Below are 16,705 nucleotides of genomic sequence, written 5' to 3'. Positions count from 1 at the left end.
GTCATGCTGGTGTTCTGGTTGGGGGAAGGAGGTTCCCATCCAAGATTTTACAGTACATGGCCCTGTCCATTTGCCCCTCAAAGCGGTGAAGTTGTCCTGTACCTTTTGCACAAAAACAGACCCAAAGCATAATATTCCACCTCCATGCTTGACTGTAGGGATGGTGTTCTTGTTGTCATAGTCAGCATTTATTTTCCTCCAAACATGGCCAGTCGAGTTAATGCCAAAGAGCTCAATTTTGGTCTCATGTGACCACAGCACTTTCTCCCAAGCCTTGTCTGAATCATTTAGATGTTCACTGGCAAACTTTAAACAGGCGTATACATGTGCCTTCTTAAGCAGTGTGACCTTGCGGATGCTGCAGGATTTCAGTCCATTGTGGTATAGTGTGTTACCAATGTTTAGCTTGGTGACTGTAGTCCCAACTGCCTTAAGATCATTAATAAGCTCCTCTCGTGTAGTTCGGGGGTGATCCCTCCCCTTTCTCATGATCATCCTTACCCCATGAGGCAAGATCTTGCATGGAGCTCTAGACTGAGGCCAATTGATGGTCATTTTTTATTTCTTCCATTTCAGAATAATCGCAACAACATGGTGGGAGAGGTTGGAATGGAAGATACAGATTGTGTGGACAGATGTCTTATTTACATAACGAGCTGATATTAGGAGTAACTTCTTAAAGTGACAGGACTAATCTGTGTTCCACAGGGGCACATAACCAATCCGTGGGAGCCAGAATTCTTGCTGGTTGGTAGGGGATCAAATACTTATTTCACTCACTGAAATGAAAATCAATTTCTAACCTTTATATAAAGCATTTTTTCTGGAATTCTTGGTTGATATTCTGTCTAACCCTTAACATAACAATACCATAAAAATGACAGACCTTTCATTTCTTTGTAAGTGGGTAAACTTACAAAATCGGCAGGGGATCAAATACATATTCTCTCCACTGTATCTTGTACGTATTTGAAATTGTTGGTTTTGAGACTTGTATGTAAAATGTTTCCAAAGACACTACATTTTGTTTATTCCTCTGGCAGACAATGCTGAAAAGACAAACCATTTATCTTGACTACACTGGATTGACTGACCAATCAGCCCTCATTAACAGAACTATTTGATTACAAATGTTTTTGTATGAACTTAAATGACCCCCGAGGTAAATGCACCAACGTTTTTCTTTCCCCAATGTCATTTTCTAATAGTAGGCCTACTCACTTTTTCACTAATGTAAAATCTGGTTTTATTATTTAGATAAAATAAACATATCGGTAACAAAGTCACTTTACCAAAGAATGAAGCATAGGAAATCAAAGATGGATTGTAATAACATGAGATTTATTTTCAAACATGGAAATATGACTATGATTATTATAATCAGTTGTTTTTAACATGTCTTTTTCTTATCTGGAGATGATCATGAATCTTCGAGATCCTTTGCAAAATAGGACGAAATCAGTTTGGAGTATGAAATGGGAGGCCATACTCCAGATACAAAAATTGCATGGATTGTAAATACTATGCATACTATGCTCCAAAGTTATGAAGTGCTAATCTGAACATGTCGTTGGTGCAGACCCATTTGTTATCTACATTTTTCAGCAAGAAGACTTGCTGAAAGCCCATAACTTGGTCCTGATCAGCCTGTAAAAATATACAAAAACAACATTAATGTTTGTGATATGTAACAGTCATATTAAAAGAACTTGCTCACCCAAACATAACCATTTGCTTAAAATGTACTGCCCATCAAAGATGTAGATGATTTTGTTCATCCATCAGAACAGATTTGCAGAAATGTAACATTACATCACTTGCACACCAATGGATCTACAACAGTGAATGGGTGCCATCAGTATGAGAGTCCAAAGCTGATAAAACACTTTACATTAGTTCACAAGTAACACTTTTGTCAATCAATTTATGTCTGAATTTTTTTTACTTGTAACTGGCCAAAATACCAGTCCATAATCAATAATAGCGTTTCCTCTAGTGAACAAGTCCATCCCGTTGTCCTCTCACATCAAAACACACAGACATATTTGTTTAGAACAATTCTGGACTGTTTTATACCTGTACACAATGCTTTATCTGTACATAATTTAAGGGAATTTATTCACTGGAGAAAATTTTTGTGTATAGAGGACTATTATTTTCTTTATAAAGTGTCTTAATAATGGATTTGTTTCTTACACACACACACATCTTTTTACTTCATATGACATTAATTGATGGACAGGAGTGGTGTGGATTATTGTAACGTTTTTATCAGCTTGGACTTTGGATTCTGATGGCAGCCATTCACTGCAGAGAATCCACTATTGAGCAAGTGATGCCATGCTAAATTTCTCCAAATCTGTTCTGATGAAGGAGATTTTTAATTTTGGACATAACAGTACAGATATAATCCTTATAGATATTGATATACTGGTATTTCTTTTAACAAAAACACATGAATCAACTAATTAAATCTTAATTTCAGACAGCTGTCCAATGAAACAGAGCTGTTTTAATAATTGCAGTCTTACTTTAAGCTGGCCCATGACCATACTCATGACACAGCTGTCTGGAGTGGGGTGATGGTCCTGAGCGGTGATGATGTGCTGAATGGTCTGAAAGGGAAGGCTCTGCAAACAGGCACATTCTGTTTAGATGTATTTAGGAAGACAATGTGTATATGACAGTATTGACAGGTGTAAAACAAGATAACTTACACTTAATTTGGTCATGATTGCATTTTTCCCTTGAAATCCCTCTCCTTCCCATGTCAAACAAGAAGCATCGGTCTAGAGGAGAAAAAGGTATTATCGTAATCAGATATACAGGCATAGAATGGGGTGATAAAGACAATAAACAATATTCTACAGCTAAAACACAATACAGGCAGACCAAAACAACATAACACAGGGATCATCACGCGCTCACTGACAGTCATTTTCCAAAAAATAATCCACTTACATACAGTTCGGAGAGCTTCACGCGGTCTGTATCAAACTGCTGATAATAGTGTTGCACGAATCCACTGCCGATTTGCTCCCATATCGGTTTTTCTGCCATTGTTTTTCGCCGTTTTAAAGATCCTGTTCAAGTTTGAAACGGCAAAGTTCCACGTGTAGCCGAATTAGCAAACAAACACTGGAAATTAAGTTTGGTCACAAAGTTAAACTACCTTGTACGACTATATCATTAAACAAGTATTCTGGATAATGTCGTGTTTTAAATATTCATGCTGTAAATATTATTTTGAAACTTACAAATGACCACCTCAATGTGATGGCAACGCTACCTGGGCTGAGTAACTTCGCGCCTTATTGGCCGGAACAAGAAGCAGCGATGAAAGGGTAGCGGCAGATCTGAGATCAGCTTTTAGCAGAGTAGGCGAAACATTCAGATGCCATACGAAAAGAGTGCACAATCAATGCTTGCTGTAGTTGTTTAGAACAGTTATGAACCTAAACAGACAAAAGAAAAATGTTAATCACAATTTTTTTATTTATTTATAAAAAACAGTTTGATGAGGTATACATTATTTGCAAACAAAAAGTATATTTATAAAACTTAAAAACCGATTAAATATTTAACTTCATAGTAATATAAAATTACCATTATAGACATAAAACAACAAAGGATTTACACATTAAATTAAATGGTCTGGCCTCAGACTTTTCTCGAACTAATTTTTGAAACCTCAAATAATATTGGAGCATGAATGTATAGCAAAACAAACAGGGCGTGCGTCATTATTATTAAATGTTCTATTTATTACTGTACATATCAATTAATGTCTTTTCAATAGTCCACCCGTGTACACAATTTAATCCTTATTCTTTTGCTTATACACATCTACATAGCTGTGTATTTTTTATTTATATATCTTTTGTATTTTTTATATATAATTAAAACATTTTATTTTTAGAGCAATATATTATACAATTTTGATAATTATTGTACTATTTCTGTCACGTGAAATGTACGCCCTTATCTTGTGTTTTGATGTCAACTTATTGTAACAACAGTAAATTAATAAAACTGTTATAAAATAGCAAACGCATAAAAATTTAGTTGATGTGATCGCTAAGGACTTTTAAAAGACTTTCATCATGCCATCATTTCTAAAGCCGCTTGTTTAGGGCTCTGGCATCGCCTGTCCATCTATGATTTCATGCAGACTGCTTAACTGTGTCAAATCATTTTTATAAAATATGTTTAAAGTAATTTGTATATTTTACAGTTATATAAAACAATTATACAACAAATGAACATAACTGACAATATATATTCCTGGAATATATGTATCAGGCACAGAACGGACAGCTATGAATTCGCAACTTTGAGTAGAAGTAGGTTACGTGTTGTCTCGACTCTCGGACGTCACATTCAGGCGACGGTGGATTGTTTGGACGGAGCGAAGGCAGATTGCAATCGAACTGTATCGTGAGTGTAGCAATGGGATATAGTTCAGATGGTAGCGATGATGGATTTCCTTCAGATATGGAGGTTAGCCAAACAAAAAAGGCAAGGAAAAAATCTTGGTCTGAAGCGAGTAGTGGAGGAGAGAATACTCCAAGACAAGTTAACAAAAAGATTAAAGCCAAACCTAAGGGAAGTAGTAGGCCTGATGATGACAAGCAGGAAGAGTGGAAAGTTATTATTACGCTTAGTAATGATAAAGGTCACTTTCACCCAGTTCATGTGACTAAAGCAATTGAGAAGGATATGGGGAAAATTAAATATGCTAAACTACTGAATAACAGAAGAATTCTAATTTCAGCAGTAAATAAGAAGCAGCAGGAAATGATTTTGAAAATGAGCAACCTTGGTGGTGGAAATATTAAAGTGCATGTACCCGGAACGACAGCAAAGCTAAGAGGAGTGATTACAAATGTTCCTTTGGAAATGTCCGTGGAGGATGTGAAGAGTGAGATAAAAAATGGGAATGTACTAGAGGTGAAAAGACTTCAAAATAATAAAAATGGTGTTAAATCAGATAGTCTATCTGTAATGATTATTTTTGAAAAATCTTTGCCTTGTGAAGTTCAAATAGGGTGGATCAATTACAAAGTTAGGGAGTATATTCCCCAACCGTTAAGGTGCTTTAAGTGCCAGAGAATGGGACATACAGTACAACAATGTAAATGGAGACAAAGATGTGCGAAGTGTGGAGGAGAACATGAATATGGTAAATGTAATCAGGATACCAAGCTACAATGTTGCAACTGTGGAGGTGAGCATAGTGCTGCATATGCTGGATGTGTGGTCCAGAAACAAGCTAAAGAAGTACAGAGGTACAAGGTTGTGAATAAGGTGTCATATGCAGAGGCTATTAAAAATATGGGCAAATATGAAACCAAGGAAAATAAACCAACAAAATGTCATGAAAATCTGAATGAAAGTGCAATGCATGGAGCAGGCCTACCCCAGAGGTTAGGCAAAAGGAGATTTCAGCCAGGACCAGTAGACAATATACCAGCAACCACACAGCAACCATGTAAGCATAAGTGTATAGTGGAGGAGAACACATTGATGGTGGAAAAAAAGAGCTTTATAGCTTTTATATGTAAAGTGGTGAATGTTGCAACACGACAAGAAAGGAAAAGTGACAGGATCAAGACAGTGGTAGAAGCTGCAGAGGAGTTTTTAGGTATTAAAGATTTAAAAGCTGAAGAAATACATGGCATGCTAAGTACTAATAATGATGGAGGGTCTCAGAGTATTATATAAGTTTATAATGGTATTCCACCTTTTGCAATGGAATGCTAGGAGTCTGATTGCAAACGGACAAGAATTTAAAAAATTTGTAGTAGAGTCTGAAGTCAAATTTGATATTGTTTGTATTCAAGAAACTTGGCTACGGCCTCACCTTGATTTTATTTTACCTGGTTATGAGTCTGTTAGGTTTGATAGAGATGGAAATCAGGGTGGAGGATGTGCAACATTTGTAAGGGATGGGATACCATTTAGAAGAATAGAAACTACAACAGAAATAGAATGTGTAATTATTGAAATTTATAAAACAGATGGACACTTAGTAGTAATCAACTTATATAACCCTTGTAAATCACTAAGCCAAGAAACCTTAGAAGAAATAATGAGACAAGGAAATGGGAAAGAAATATGGTGTGGAGACTTCAATGCACATAATAGTCTTTGGGGAAGTAATCATACTGATAGAAATGGAGAAGCAGTGGAAGAACTGATGGATGTTAGGCAATTAGTATGTTTAAATAATGGAAATGGCACAAGAATTGACATACGTACTAACACAATGTCATGTATTGACCTCACGCTTGTTTCTAATAATATGGCAAATTCTTGTGAATGGAAGGTAAAGGAAAGTACAAGTATTGGAAGTGATCATTTTCCAATTCTTTGCTCTATAAATATTGAAATAGATCTCCAAGAAAGGCCTAATCATAAGAAGTGGGACTTTGCTAAAGCTGATTGGGTAAAATTTAAAGAAATTTGTTGTACTTCAGCAGAGACAATTTCAATGCAGGGTGATATTGAGGAATGTGCATCTGAAGTTACACATTTAATATTGAATGCAGCATTAAAAAGCATACCATATAAGGTAGTTGGGGGGAAAAGAAAAATGGTCCCATGGTGGAATGATACATGTACAAAAGCTATTAAAGAACGAAATAGGGCAATGAGAATGTTAAGGAATAACCTGAATCAAGATAATTTAATTAATTATCAGAAGAAAAAGGCTCAGGCAAGAAGAATAATTAAGAAGAGTAAACAAAATGCATGGAGGAGCTATTGTTCTACTATAGGGAGTGAAGTAAAAATAGGAGAGGTGTGGTCAATGCTAAAGAAAATGAGTGGGAAAAAAGTGTATGCTAAAATACCAGTATTAGAGGATGATGGAATACTGGCAATAACAGATAAAGAAAAGGCAACTATGTTGGGAAAGAAGTTTGCCAGTGTGCATAGTGGTGACCATTTAGATGATATCCATAGACTACATAAAGAGAAGGTTCTTAAGGAAAATAGGGATGTGTATATTAAAAAAGATAATGAGGAAAGTACTATGGATGCAGAAATGAATATGAATGAACTAGTGATAGTATTAAATGGTATTAGGAATACTGCTACAGGAGAAGATCAACTGAGTTATGTTATGTTCCAGAAACTACCTGAAAAAGTATTACAGATAATATTACAATTATTTAACAAGATATGGGAAGAAGGTAAAATACCCAAAAGCTGGAAGAGTGCGTTAATATTGCCATTTAATAAACCTGGGAAAAATTCTAATAATGCTGGTAACTATAGACCTATCGCCCTAACATCACATCTATGCAAGTGGATGGAGAAGATACTAGTTAGAAGACTTAACTACACCCTTGAACACAGAGGATTATTTGCACCATATCAAAGTGGGTTCAGAAAAGGGCGTTCCACAATGGATGCGGTTGTGAAAGTAAGCAACGATATAGAGAAAACATTTAAAATGAAAGAAATAATGAGTATTGTATTCTTTGATATTGAAAAAGCTTATGATTCCATGTGGAGGGAGGGGTTACTAATTAAAATGAATAAAATGGGAATTAGAGGTAAGTTATATAACTGGGTATTAGAATTTCTGTCAGAAAGAAGATTTAGAGTCAAAGTGGGAGCAGACGTATCTGAGGAATTTGAAATTGTTAATGGAATTCCACAAGGCAGTGTTATTAGTCCAGTTTTATTTAATGTTATGATCAATGATATTTTTATGAATCTAGATAGAAGGATTGGGTCAGCTCTGTATGCAGATGATGGGGCCATATGGGTAAGAGGACGAGATGCCATAAGGGTGAGAAGTAAAATCAAGGAAGCAATAGGAGAGGTAGAACAATGGTCGTATAATTGGGGATTTAAGCTTTCTACAAGTAAGTCTTGTCATATGATATTTACCAGGAAGAAAGGGATAGATAAACAGAAGCTACAGTTATATGGCCACAATATGGAAACAGTAGATCATTTTAAATATCTTGGTATTTGGTTAGATCAAAAGGGAACATGGAAAACACACATTGAAAAGGTGGAATCAAAATGCAAGAAAGTCATAAATTTAATGAGAGCGGTAGTGGGGAAAGATTGGGGAGCAAATAAACAATCATTAATGTATATTTATAGGGCTCTAATGAGGGCAACAATTGATTATGGATGTTATGTTTATGGAGCAACAGCTAAAACCCATTTATTGAAGTTAGATAGAGTTAGTAATAAAGCATTGAGGATCTGTGCAGGTGTAATGAGATCAACACCAATTAAAGCAATACAGGTTGAGTTAGGAGAAGTGCCCTCAGACCTGAGAAGAGATAAAATCATGCTTACATACTGGAGTCGCTTAAGTGGATGTGGGTTTGAGAACCATGCTAAGAGCATTATTCAGGAATGTTGGGAGTATAGTTCTTTTAAAGGTAATGGTTTTGGATGGGTAATAAAGACTAAGTCAGAGGAATATAGAGTAAATAATATATGGTTTAACTCCCCTACACCTATCAGTAATATACCTATTTGGTTATTTCCAAGAACTGAGATAGACTTAAATATATTGGAATTAAAAAATGAATGGGAAGAGAGTAGGAAAGGACATTTGGCAAGTCAGTACATAAGGAACAAATATTACAGTTATTTAGATATGTATACAGACGGATCTAAAGATGAAGAGGACAAGGTAGGAATAGGAATATATATACCAACAATGAATATAAGCATTGGGAAAAGATTACCCGATCAGGCATCAGTGTACACGGCAGAGATGATGGCGATTATTGTAGGACTGCAGTGGGTTGAGGAAGTAAAACCAGACAGAGTGGTGTGTTGTGTTGACTCTGTAGCAGCTCTTTATAGTATTCAAAATATGAAATCTAATAGAGAAGATCTAATGCTAGAAATTCAACAAAGTTTATTTAGATTACAGAGACTACGGATAGATGTGAGATTCTGCTGGGTACCTGCCCACACAGGTGTACAAGGGAATGAGGGAGCAGACAATATAGCAAAAAAATCAACTAAGATGAATAATGTCATAAATATACCTCTTGGAAAAGGAGAAGCTAAGGCGATAATTAAAAAAGAAATGTTAAAGAAATGGCAGGATAGGTGGGATGTGGATAAAAGTGGAAGGAAATATTACAGCTTGCAAAAATCTATTAATGCTCAGGGTGTGAATAGAAGTAACAGAAGAGAGGAGAGTGTTTTAACCAGGCTAAGGTTTGATCACACAGGGTTAAATAAAACACTGTTTTTAATGGGCAAAAGTCCATCAGATGAATGTTTGGAATGTAGGTCCAAGGAAGATGTAGAACATGTATTGCTATATTGTAATAAATATAGAGATGAGAGGATGAGGCTAAAACAAAAGATCAGTCAGACAGGAAGGAAGTGGAACCTTGAAGGTTTATTAGGCACAACAGGAGATGGGGTAAAGGATACACAGAAAGCAGTTATACAATATCTAAAAAATATAGGGATATACAATAGGATATAGAATTTTTATTTAGTGTTTTTTTTTTTTTTTTTTTTTTTTTTTTTTTTTTTTTGATATAAAGTGGATATAGCTCATGTTACATACTCTGATACAGTAGGTGGCGGTATGCACCTTTAAAAGTCATGGTTGCAATCTGCCAAAAAATGAAAAGAAGAAGAAGAAGAAGTTGTCTCGACTCGCGGATGTATCGTAACTATCGTTGTTTGCTGTAGAAGTTAAATGTATAATCATGTCTGCGTCTCAAGGAGTCACTGCTTTGAGTGAAAATCCCACGGAAGTGTTTTTGGATGTTTCTAAATTGCTCATTACATACGCGGACAATATTCTTAGGTAAGTGAATCGTTCTGATGACATTCAAAAAGCCGGTGCAATGTTGTTACTTGTATTTCCTCTATGTAACGTCAGGTAACGTTATACTGTCCATCAGACAGCAGACTGTACAAACCATCTTGTTTTTTTAAATTCCCTTTTCTACATTAATAATATTGTACGCCATCTGCTACATGTTATTTCTATCGCATTAGTATTTATTATTTTATAGTTTGATCTTCTGTATGCATGTTGTTGTTTTTGTAGAAAACCAAATGAAGATAAATACAGATCAATCCGTATCGGAAATCCAACATTTTCCACCAAGCTTCTACCTGTGAAAGGAGCCATTGAATGTCTCTTTGAGATGGGATTTGAGGAGGTTGGTGCCCTGTATATGACCATGTGTACACACACATAGATAGATATACCTTTATGGCTTAAAAACATCATAACATGTCAGATTTCCTTTTTGTACCTGTCCACGTTAGGCTGAAACCCACCTGGTGTTCCCGAAATCTGCATCTGTGGAGAGGCTGAGGCAGGTGCGGGAGACGATTGCAGCAGAAAGGGACCAGAGACTTGGTGCGAGTAAAGCTGCATCCAGCCAACAGAGTGCCAGAGTTCCACCAAGTCCTCCTCCACAAGCACTGCCCTCGGCTTCTTCTGCAGGCTCTGCTTCTTCTTCCTCCGCTGTCCCTACACCTGCACCAGCCGCTCTGCCATTCACTGTGAGTCTCTTTCTTCCTTCCTAATTCTCAGTCTTATTTCGGTTTTCCTCTGTCCCTTTTTCATCTTCTTTTAAAGGATGATATCATACATTTGATGTTCAGTTTGATGTTCACTTCCAGTTTAAACAGTTCAAATGAATGTGGAAAATATTTTTTATTCTGTTTTCTGGTATATTAGTCGAGCAGCGTCACATTTCTTAAGACTCTGCAGTCAAACTTCCAGCATGTGTTGATATACGAGAGCCCGGAGTTACAGCAGAAGGCTCTGAACTGCATACCTCATGAACTGCTCAGATCCAGAGCTAAAGAACGCTTGAAACAAGCCAAGGATGTGGAACCAGGTTAGCAAGATCAATCATCAGTTACATCAAGTACATTTTGATTTTCTTTAGAATGTAATTTGAAGAAAATAAAAAAATTTACCATTTTAAATATATAGTTTATTTATCAAGGAAGCATTACATTTATCAAAAGTGATAAAAAAGCATTTAAAATGTTACAAAAGTTGTAAAAATATTAATTAGCTCAACTGTTTTGAACATTAATAATAAGAAGAATCATGTGACACTAACAACTGGAGTAATGACCGCTGAATTCCTTTCCCTCGTTTAAAAGCTTTACAAAGACATTTAGAAAAATATGTTTGAACTCGGATGAAATGAAGACTCCAGACTCATGTTTGTGTGTTGTTTCACTCTCAGCATGTGATCTAGGTGAGGAGGACATGTTAGTTCTAGAGCTGTTGCAGTGGTTCAAAGGGGACTTCTTTTCTTGGGTGGACAATCTGCCATGCAGCCGATGTGGAGGTGCAACCCAGCCTTCCGGATCCCCCCCCCCCTCAAATGATGACCTACGCTGGGATGCAGGCCGTGTAGAAAACCACTATTGTCGCACCTGCCAACTCTCTACTAGATTCCCAAGGTACATCAGCTGTTTCGTCACTATCCGCAAGTTGCACTGTTAATGTAGTACACATTTTGAAGGTTCATTAACCTGTATGGAATTTTATACAATTTTATTCTGTATTACCCCTTTTGAATAAATAAATAAGCACACATGGTTCGACCAAAAAAAAAAAAGTAATCATTTACTCACCTTTATATCCTTATGTATGACTTTCTTTCTCGTACCTGTATCCAGTTTCAGACAAAAGGACAATAATACCACAATGTAACATTTCTCTGAAAGAACAATGTTATTCATGTCAGTTACAAAATTACTTTTTACCCTTTTCCAGGTACAATCACCCAGAGAAGCTCCTGGTGACCAGAAGAGGGCGTTGTGGGGAATGGGCCAACTGTTTCACGCTGCTCTGCCGAGCTTTAGGCCTTGAGGCCAGATACATCTGGGACAGCACAGGTACAACTCTTACAGCATTACTGAACCGCAGTGATCTCATTTGTGAATAGTAACACTCAGTTTGGTCCTGCTTTCAGATCACGTGTGGACGGAGGTGTATTCTCAGTCGCAGCGTCGCTGGCTACACTGTGACCCTTGTGAAAACACATGCGATAAACCCCTCCTATATGAAGTCGGCTGGGGGAAGAAACTCGCCTACATCCTGGCATTCTCTAAGGACCAGGTTGTGGATGTGACATGGAGGTACTCCTGTAAACACCCAGAGGTCCTTTCCAGACGCACACAGATTCAGGAGACATGGCTGCTGCATAAGCTTAACGGTCTCAACGCTACGGTACGTTTCTCATGTTCATGTACTCATCCAAAGTGCAGCTCCCAGTTTCATTATTGCCTCAAACAAATGAATCTGACTGTCATCATGGCTTCTTACCTGTAGAGGCAGCAGTCTCTAGGAGCAGAGAGGAAGCAGCAGCTGTTGCAAAGACTGCTGGTGGAGCTGGCAGAGTTCATTTCTCCAAAGACTCCTACATCTGGAGAGCTGGGAGGTCGCACCTCAGGATCTCTGGCTTGGAGGGTGACTCGAGGGGAGTCTGGGGCAAGAGACACTAAAGGGGTGAGATGCTTGTCTATAGAACTCATTTTCACTGATTATGCCATTGGAGTGAGATATATACGTCACACCAATGGCATAATCAGTAAAGATTGGTATAGTTTATGTGTGTGTGTGTGTGTAGTAACCTTTTATGAATGTTTTCTTCCAGGATGGACAGGAATGTGTCTTCATTCCTTCAGAATCTGAAAAGCAAAACAAGTTGTTCCACGTTTGCTATAATGTGAGCAAAAACTCTTACTTCAGACTGAGCAATGGCCAAGAGACTATCCCAGGATGGCAGAGAGGTGCTTGGAGGACAGAAAATATTTTCAGGAAAGAAGAGAATGACTGGCAGATGGTTTGTTTACTTTTTGAAGAAAATGCCTTTCCTTATATAACCAATATTAATAATAAATTTAGTTTTATGTCTAATTCTGCGTATTAAAAAAAACAATTAATGGTATATTTAATGCTAATGTTTATTATTTTATTTTTTTTTCTTTTATATTTTAATTTTAATTAATTATAATTTTATAATACTGTTCAATTGAACTTTTTGGCAGAGTAAAACAGATTTATTATACACTACCGTTCAAAAGTTTAGGGTTGTTAATTTTTTTTTTTTTTTTTAAGAAACTTCCTATGCTCCTATGATAAATGATCACAATCATTGCTATTTTAATATAGATGTAAATGTTATTTATTGCTGTGATGGCAAAGCTGAGTTTTTAGCAGTCATTACTTGTCTTGCTTAATATTTTTGTAGAAAACACGATAAACATTTTTTTTTTAAGGATTCTTTAATGAAAGGAACATTATTTATTGGAAATAGCAATTTTGCAACCTTATAAATGTCTTTACTATCACTTTTAACTTATAATGAAAGTAATTAGTCTTTGCTGAATAAAAGTATTAAAATCTTCCTGACCCCAAAGTTTTGAATGGCTGTGTATAGCCATTATCGACCTTTCGTACCAGCATCAGTACATTTCTACTTGTAGGCATTTCTACCATATTAGCCATTGTCCTCTTAAATGCATTATTTTGGTTTAAACGCAGTGCTTACAGCGCTGGTTCTGTGATTGTAGGTGTATTTGGCACGAACAGAGGGCTCTTCCTTTGGGAGGATAAGCTGGAAATTTAACTGCGCTTCAGTAGGAATGAAGATAAAGTCTGCTTCGGTCCGAGCCTTCAGCCAGACCTTTCATTCAGGCAGTGTGCGTTGGAGTTTACGCTCTGCCGAGACCACCATAGAGTTCCCTGGAGGTACGAGTCTCGCTGTTTGATGCATCCTCTCTGTGCTTTCTGAGCTCATTTCTGAAATGGGTTTTTAAATGTAACACGATTGCCAGTAATTAAGCTTGATTATAATATTAGCAATGGGTTTGTTTTCACAGATGGTGAACTGCACTCCTCTTCAAGTCTGTCCGGAGGCAAAGAGCTGATTGTGGAGGCGGAGCTCACAGGAGGAGAGGGTGAAGTGTCATGGCAACATGCTCAACTCTTCAGACAGAGTTTAAAAGACGCAGAGAAAGTCTCATTTGAAATCTTGGTTGAAATGGAAGAGTCTTGATGATAGATTAGCATGTATACATCTCTTGTGAAATACTGAGCAAATGTTTAATTAAAAGTAACCTTTTAGTTTCCTTTTAAAGTCCAGCATCAAGTCTCATCTGCATGTCTTCTTACTGTATGCTATTTTTTACATTTTCTCTTTTATTTGATTCCACACGCCAGAAATATTTGTAAAAAGTAGATTACTCTGGCTAGCTGGTCGGTTCTGAAACTCAAACCGTTTTTCTGTAACATGTCAAAAAAATGTCATTTTCGAAGTGACTGTAGTTGGAAATGTAAAATCTGCCATTTTATTGTTGAGTTTTAAAACTGAATGTACATCATCCTTTCCTGTTCATAAGTGTAATGATATGACCTTTTAGCCAGATATTAAATTATTTAGGTCTTCAGTTGTGCTTGAACTTTTTACTACATTACAGTTGGACTATTTAAGGGAGGAGTTAACCCAAAAATGTAATATTCTAAAAACTTGGGCATCCAAGATGTAGATGAGTTTGTTTCTTCTTCTAATTTAGCATTACATCAATGAATCATCTGCGGTGGATGGGTGCCGTCAGAATCAGAGTCCAATCAGCTGATAAACCATCACAATAATCCACACGACTCCAGTCCATCAATTGACGTCTTAAGAAAAGTTGCATTTGTAAGAAACGAATCCACCGCTGCTTCTGGTTAAAATGGCAGATCAAGTGGTGAGCAAGTGATATAATGCTAAACTTCTCCAAAATCTTCCTGGGGGGGAAAAAACTCATCTACAGTACATCTTGGATGGTGAGATATGGATTACATAAAAGATACGATTGTCTATTCATTTAATATACCCTAGAAGCAGTTTGTGATGTTAAGTAAACCCACTGTAATGAAAAATCTATTTTCTCTAACAATTATAAATAGCCAGATCTAACTGTTGTATAAGTAACAGATAACTTACAGTCATTAACTCTGTCAGGACACACACGTGAAACAGGCAGCTAATTAACAAATACATAAACAACGGGAATACTGATTTGAAATTATTTTATTATTTTGTGAAGATGGCGCAGAGATAGAACATGAGCACAGCTATGTAGGAAACAAGTTTCCTGGATGAGCAAGTAAGCTTTCTTGACTTGGCTTTATAGTATTGGAAACATGGTGAAATGCTAGACTAGACCAGCACATTTTGAACAAATCCAGGAACTCCAGTCTGTTGACACATTTGCAGTAAAAACAAAAACAGACATATGCATTTTCTGCTTGATAACATGCCTAAATTGTTCAGCAAACAAAAATGGCATCCGAATAAATGATAAAATATACATAAACGTAATAATTCAAGAAATTAATGATTGTGATTTTTTTTTCTTTAACAATTTCAACAACAAAAAAAGTGCAAGAAAAAAAAAAAAGAATTGTGCAGTTTGTGCAACATTACCCTCTACCACAACAGTCTAACACAAAAGTAGACATTTCATTCACATTAGTTGCTCTAAATATTTAATCATTCTATAAAATATGCTATGTCTTTAAAAGCAAAGGTACAAAGACCTTAAAATAGCTTTATCCCCCATTCCCCCAAATGTAGTACAAAGCCCATCTCTTAATTATTTAAAAGTACAAATATTTTAGAAAACAACAATAGTGCGAGTCATTGCACGTGTCACCTTTACATAAAAAGGCTGTACGTTTTCATTAGAAGCACAGCCATAAAGATGAAGCATATTAAGACTTAAGTTATTAAGTTTTTTTCGCTGCACAGGGAATGCTCCTCGTTACGCCGCGCTCTGTTAAAGACCACACATGTGCAAGTTTCTGATTAGGAATCTTCACTGTATCAGTACTAGTATTTATCAACATTTCTTTAGGTTTAATAATAAATAAGTGCTGTTTGAAGGTCTGACATTAGGTAATTAGAGTCATTTTTCTTGGCTGAGTTGTAGGCCACATCCTTCGCTACTGCAGTCATGGCCATACGTTTTGGCAGTGACATCAATTTTGTGTGTTGCAAAGTTTGCTGCTTAAGCTGTTGCGGTGTTCATTCACATTGTTTCTAGATTATTGTGCAGAGTGATCAGATGCATTTTAAATAATTGTTACAAGCTTCATTGGCCAAAAAAATTTACGTCACACACAAAAAAAAAAAACAATTCTGACACAAAATGACAAAATGGATGGCCGTCAGTCAGGATTTGGCCCAGAAGCTAATATCCACCATGCCAGAATGAATTGCAGAGGTTATGAAGAACAGGGGTAAACACTGTAAATACGGACTCATTCTATATATTTTTTTTGCCAATAAAAGCCTTTAAAACTTATAATGTGCTTATCACTGTTTTTCAGTATACCATAGAAACACAGGAAAATTATCTACAAATACTGAAGCTGCAAACATTTGCAAAACAATAATGTCATAGCCAAAACTTTTGGCCATGACTTTACATAAAATATAAAAAAAGATTTTTCCTCATAAAACTGTATCTATATAAAGAGATTTTTACTATTATATACACACACTAGCAAGAACACATGCACACCAAAAGCATCCAGCCGCACATACCGTAAAATTGTTCCACACTTTTGGCAGAAGGAATTCTTAAGACGGGAAAAAGACTTTTCACACATGGCAGTCATGTGGATATTCACATGTGCCAAATACTTATCTTTTTAGAAATTGTT

General features: G+C 36.4%; 2 protein-coding genes across 6 annotated transcripts; one reads left to right on the top strand and one right to left on the bottom strand.

Annotated features, from left to right (window-relative positions):
- Positions 1-1,320: 1,320 nt before the first annotated feature.
- Positions 1,321-3,411, bottom strand: LOC113120094 (nuclear transport factor 2). 5 transcript variants are annotated; one of them, XM_026289969.1, is made up of 5 exons: positions 3,258-3,411; positions 2,962-3,138; positions 2,718-2,789; positions 2,532-2,630; positions 1,321-1,647 (listed from the first exon to the last, which is right to left on the bottom strand). In XM_026289969.1, the coding sequence occupies exons 2-5, from the start codon at positions 3,058-3,060 to the stop codon at positions 1,531-1,533; spliced, it is 387 nt and encodes a 128-aa protein (XP_026145754.1). In that variant the 5' UTR covers positions 3,061-3,138; positions 3,258-3,411; the 3' UTR covers positions 1,321-1,530. The 5 variants fall into 5 exon arrangements, with proteins under 5 accessions (XP_026145754.1, XP_026145758.1, XP_026145757.1 ...); XM_026289973.1 differs by having other exon boundaries at positions 2,962-3,083; positions 3,290-3,398; XM_026289972.1 differs by having other exon boundaries at positions 2,962-3,083; positions 3,258-3,384.
- Positions 3,412-9,623: 6,212 nt separating this feature from the next.
- LOC113120093 (peptide-N(4)-(N-acetyl-beta-glucosaminyl)asparagine amidase-like) lies at positions 9,624-14,439 on the top strand. Its single transcript, XM_026289968.1, has 11 exons — positions 9,624-9,814; positions 10,061-10,175; positions 10,285-10,524; positions 10,703-10,865; positions 11,226-11,445; positions 11,762-11,883; positions 11,961-12,217; positions 12,320-12,496; positions 12,645-12,833; positions 13,564-13,741; positions 13,873-14,439. Exons 1-11 carry the CDS (start codon positions 9,714-9,716, stop codon positions 14,046-14,048), a joined length of 1,938 nt encoding a protein of 645 aa, XP_026145753.1. The 5' UTR covers positions 9,624-9,713; the 3' UTR covers positions 14,049-14,439.
- Positions 14,440-16,705: the final 2,266 nt, after the last annotated feature.

This window comes from Carassius auratus, chromosome 19, assembly GCF_003368295.1.
Source record: "Carassius auratus strain Wakin chromosome 19, ASM336829v1, whole genome shotgun sequence".
NCBI classification, from domain to species: Eukaryota; Metazoa; Chordata; class Actinopteri; order Cypriniformes; family Cyprinidae; genus Carassius; species Carassius auratus.
This window is presented reverse-complemented; position numbering and strand designations above follow the sequence as displayed.

Bases quoted from the DNA above. Each gene is read 5' to 3' on its own strand.
- LOC113120094 (XM_026289969.1), bottom strand. From the start codon at position 3,060: ATGGCAGAAAAACCGATATGGGAGCAAATCGGCAGTGGATTCGTGCAA. The intron at 2,790-2,961 runs GTAAGTGGATTA...TTTCTCCTCTAG, and splicing joins TGAAGCTCTCCGAACTGTAT to ACCGATGCTTCTTGTTTGAC. The intron at 1,648-2,531 runs GTAAGACTGCAA...ATATTTTTACAG, and splicing joins TGGTCATGGGCCAGCTTAAA to GCTGATCAGGACCAAGTTAT.
- LOC113120093 (XM_026289968.1), top strand. From the start codon at position 9,714: ATGTCTGCGTCTCAAGGAGTCACTGCTTTGAGTGAAAATCCCACGGAA. The intron at 10,176-10,284 runs GTTGGTGCCCTG...TGTCCACGTTAG, and splicing joins TTGAGATGGGATTTGAGGAG to GCTGAAACCCACCTGGTGTT. The intron at 12,834-13,563 runs GTTTGTTTACTT...CTGTGATTGTAG, and splicing joins AAGAGAATGACTGGCAGATG to GTGTATTTGGCACGAACAGA.